At 41.5% G+C, this 4898-nt stretch overlaps 1 protein-coding gene across 2 annotated transcripts in view; it reads left to right on the top strand.

Moving 5' to 3' along the window:
- LOC116394196 (endonuclease V) overlaps positions 1–4898 on the top strand; it is a 55024-nt gene that overhangs the window by 24797 nt on the left and 25329 nt on the right. For both annotated transcript variants that reach the window (XM_031867092.1, XM_031867093.1), the window contains exon 8: positions 3134–3192. In XM_031867092.1, the coding sequence (XP_031722952.1) occupies positions 3134–3178 (45 nt within the window). In that variant the 3' untranslated portion in view covers positions 3179–3192. The remainder of the gene's footprint in view (positions 1–3133; positions 3193–4898) is intronic.

Genomic DNA, 4898 nt, shown 5'->3' on the forward strand with positions numbered 1-4898 from the left:
TGTGTGTGTGTGTGTGTGTGTGTGTGTGTGTGTGTGTGTGTGTGTGTCATAAATATGTCAAAAGCCTCTGCTGAGAGCCAGCAGTGCACATGTGTTCACCTGTGCATTCCCACCTTGCCAGGGACTATGGCACGAGGAAACCGGCTCTGAACTGATCAGACTTCAGTCAAGGGTTGTCCTTGCTCTGCAGCAATGCAGCTGTCACATTCTGTTACATTTACCACAGTTTTCCTCCCCATTTTACCTTTGGTACACAGAACAATAATTTATGGTGCTCTAAACCAGAGTGGGACATTCATATTTATTGTATTATTGACAAGGTGTGTATAGGTTCACACTGCTTAATTAGGTCTAACATTTAGGAATTTTGGGTTCCTTTCTAGTGACTGCCTTAGGGACATTTTCTCTTGCTTTAATGGAATAATTTAACAATTTGGGAACTAGGCTTATAATGCTTTCTTGCCAAAGGATGTAAGACAAGATTGATACCGCTCTTATGTATGTGCCCCAGACGGTAAAGCGGGATGCACTAATATCGACACTGATATCGGTAAGATACAGACTCGGATAGCTGCATCGGATATCTGTGACAATGGGCTGATCTGGTAATGATTATTTTGATAAATAACAATTCAGTGCATTTATATATATATATGTGTATCTAAGCAATGTTTAAATCAAACCTGATGTTGCCTTGCAAATATATTCATTTCACTCACTTCTACACAGTGAGGCATACAGCTTATCAAATAAACACTGGTATCAGATCGGTTCTCGGTATTGGCCGATACCCAAAGCCCAGGTATCTGTTAGGACTTCAAGTCTTCTTTAATACAGCATGACGTTCAAATTATGGTCCCATTTGGAGTAAAATAAAGCGGGGTAGGATTTAGGTCGCGGCCACCTTGTGAGTGACAGGTCGTTACCATGGCGTTTTCCGGTCTAGGAGTTTCCTCTGTTTTTGTCGTTGAACTTTAACTCTTTCAGTGTGTTTTCAGTTTGTGTCACTTCCTGAAAAACCCAAGGTGGCAACAGTCGAAATCCAATATGGCGACAGCCAAAATACAGAATTTGGAACTGCAGTCCACAAACCAATGGGTGGCGTCACCGTGATGACACTTACTTCCTATAAACGGTATATGCTTTACCCAAAATGTGACGCAGGAGCCAGCATCTTGTTAGCTAAGTGTGGCCTGAAGACTGGGAGCAGGAGGAAACGGCTAACATCAGGTATCAAAATCCACTAACCAGCAGCTCACTAATTAACTCCCCAAGCTAACTGGCTGCTGGCTGTAGCTTTATATTTCGCGAACGGATAAAACAGCTGTAACCATCTTCTAATTTAGTAACTTGTAGCAAAAAAGGGAAAAGGTTTATCCTTAGGGCTTCTGCATTTTGTTGGTTAATAATTAAGAAGCCTTTTAAAATTTATCTCTGATTGTTATGAAAATAACAGATAATAAAGTTGAGTCCAAATTAGGGAAAGTCTAGCTACTGTAGTTGACAGATCCACACATGTCTGTGTAGTTTTTGTTGAACAGTAGCCACTGTGGCTACATGATGGTGAATGCTAAATCATATACCATAACATAGCGCAATAATTAAAAGAAAGAACAGACTTCATGGAGGCATTTTATGTAAATCGGAGAATGCATGGCTGCATGTAAAGGAAAATATTTGTGGAATATTAATTTACATTAGCCATGTAAACAGCTTGGTGAAGCATGAGGGAAACCATCCAATAGTTCTTGAGATGAAAGAGGTGGCATGTCTAAAAGCTGATCCAGTGATCATGAATACTAATGTGACAAAGACACAGTGGGGTTCTGCTGAGGCAGCTCAAAAGATTGTCTCAAACATTGTGTCCCTCAAGCAGGGAATGGCAGATGAGGCGGATGGCCCAGTGTTACTCTTGTTGCGACCTGATATGTTTGTGTGTGTCTACATGCAATCAGCTCAAGCAGCTCTGGGGCACCAAGCATATTTTTTCTTTATGGCACTATGTAAATAAGCGCTGTTAAAGCTGTTCTTTTCTATTCTGTTTTGGGGCTACTAAAATATCTCCAGCTTTAGCTTCTACCTGGATCTGCCTCTCAGTAGAGTACTTATGTACAGAGTGTTATCACCCACAAGGCAGGGAGCAGCAGTCTGTGCAGGGACAGAAAACAGTGCAGCAGGTTAGCTTGTTAGCCACTGCAGGTTCTGTCTGCTACACTAATTCTGATCACCACAGGCACTTTGTGTGTAGAAGTCTGAACGGACATAATGAGTGTGATTTAACATTTCCAGGCAGCGAAGAGTTGAATTAATTAGGGTGTGTGTATTGATATTAATTTGATTTATCTGGCATAGTGGCTTCACTTTCATTAGTACAAGTGTTTCTCTTCTATAACACACACACACACACACATTCATCATGAGAGGTACACGCACACCTGTAGTTCTATCTTAGTGAGGACATCCATTGACATAGTGCATTTCCTAGCACCATATCCTTTCACAGCTTCTGGATTCTTATGAAATATGAATATGAAATAACTCCAAAATATTGTTGGTATATATATGTTTCAGGTCATATATATACTGTATATATATATATATCCCCAAGTGTGTGTGTTGGGCTGATTGAGCTTAATGTCTTCATAGCACAAGTTTGTGTGTTATGAACCATCGTTTGCAGAGGGTAACCTACAGCAACACTTTTATAATAAATGGTGCATTTCTGTCACTTGTGGAGCCCCAAAAAGATCACAGAAAGAGTTTTCAGATGTTGGGACCTGAGTACAGGCGCTGTAACATCCTAATGATGTTAAGAAGGCAATGCAGCCTCAGTAAAACGTGTGCAAACAACCTCCTGTGTCTCACAGTGATTTATGTTGTTTGTCAGATTTGGCAGTAAATAGAAGAGCTCGGTTTGTTCTGTGTAAAGTCAGCATCAAGGCACTTCATTTTAATTTCAAATGTGTTCAGTGTGTATGAGTGTTCCTGCTCACTTCTGATCGCAGCTTAAAACTGTTTCTGACAGCTTGCTAAATGTGGAAACTCTCCCTCTCCTTTTTTTCTTTTTTCTGTCTCCCTCTCTCTCACTTTCTTTCTCTGGCTCCCTCCATTCCTATCCTAACTCCTTCCACAGGCTGACTGTCTCTCCAGAGAATACCTTCGCACACACTTCCCATGAAACAAAGAAATGAGGTAAGTGACAAAATACACCTTACATGTGTGGGTTCTCACACTTCGATGTACACACAAACGCAAATATCTTGTATTAGTGGTATCTTGGCACATGGTGAGAGAGGAGTGATTTACACAAGCTTAAAATAGGCTTAAATGCAACAGCAAGTGACTCATTGAGGAATTTCCCCAAATCCTAAAGTAAAGCCACATTTGTTGGTAGAAAGCCTCATCATTCTCATCTAATTTGCTGTTTAAATTGAGCAAATGTATTGTAGAGGAGGATAAACACTCTGGTACTTTCATAAAAATGAAGATTGTTTCAGGATTTCCCTGAAAAATAATTGTCTCTAAATGTCTTCTTTCTGCCTTATTAGCTTAATCATAGGGGCGGAGGAAAGATCAACAAGTTTAAATCAAACCTGTAAAATGAAACTCATACATTACAAACACTGTGAAGCCTACACAGCACAGGTCCTAATCTCTGTCAGGAAATCATTTTTTAGCTTTATCGCCTATCAGAAGGGAGATCAGAGGTCAGCCAGTCAGCAGCAGTCCTGTAGCTCGTTGGGATTCATTTTCTTGCTCAGAGGTGGGAGCTTGGACCAAGGCTTCCTGTTTGGATGTGATGCTACACACATCCATTGTGCTGCAGCAGAGGGGAAGTTTAGGAGGTGAGCCAATGATGCCTGAGGTTAAGCAGAGACACACAGGCAGAAAGAGAGAGATGGAACAGTGAGGTGAGAAAAAGCCTTTGATCCTGTGATTCTGATCTGAAATAACAGGCAGCGCTGCTCACTTCAACCCTACCTTCCTCATTACAGATCAAAGCTGCAGACCGTTTGCACACTCAGATGTTTCGAAAAACTCAATCATCATTCCCTCTCACCCTCCGATGCAAAGTATTTTCAAACATGCATAGAATTGTACATCCAGAACCGAAGTGCAGCAGCTCACACTCACAGTTTTGTTCACAGTTGCTCACACGCAGGCTCACGAGGGTGTGTGTGCACTCTCACATCCCTCAGCATACCCCACTGGGAAACATAATGGGATGTCCGCGTTCATCCACTCGGAAGCTCCCTGACGGGGTGAATCCTCTGAGTGCGCACCGCTCTTTGATCAGCCTCTCTACAAAGAGACTGAGACAGGGAGGGAGGCTTTGTGCTGAGTAGGCAGGGCTGTAGCAGGTTCCTCTAGGCCTTAACCCAGCTTTACCCTCTCACTCGCTCAACAGGCGGCAGGCACATTCGATCAGACACTATACTTTGCAGCTAGATCTGCTAGATGTGATAACAGGACCATATCACCAAGACAGATTGCTGAACATGGGTACATTACTATTTAGGTAGTTTTGATTGTGAGCAGAATATCCCCAAAACAACAAAAGATATTTCACTGAAATGCAGTAGAAATAAAAGCCATGGTCCCATAACAATCTCTGTTGTTTTTTTTGCAGATTGCACCAACATGTGATCCTTTACAAAGTCTGTAATGTTTTGACTTGTAACTCCTGAACCCTGAAGTATATCAGAACTTTTTTATTTTCTTGTAATATTTTAAGACAGGGGTATAAAACAAACAAAAAACAAATTAAGTTCGGGCCATGTGGCTGTGCCATGACATTGGTTTAATGACCCATTATTTCCAAAACCGGAATAGTCCGAACATATTTCAGTTACCATGCTGCAGTAGTGACCATGCTGCAGTAGTGACCATGCTGCAGT

Source organism: Anarrhichthys ocellatus, unplaced genomic scaffold (genome assembly GCF_004355925.1).
Source record: "Anarrhichthys ocellatus isolate YVR2014 unplaced genomic scaffold, GSC_Weel_1.0 scaffold38, whole genome shotgun sequence".
Classification (NCBI taxonomy): domain Eukaryota; kingdom Metazoa; phylum Chordata; class Actinopteri; order Perciformes; family Anarhichadidae; genus Anarrhichthys; species Anarrhichthys ocellatus.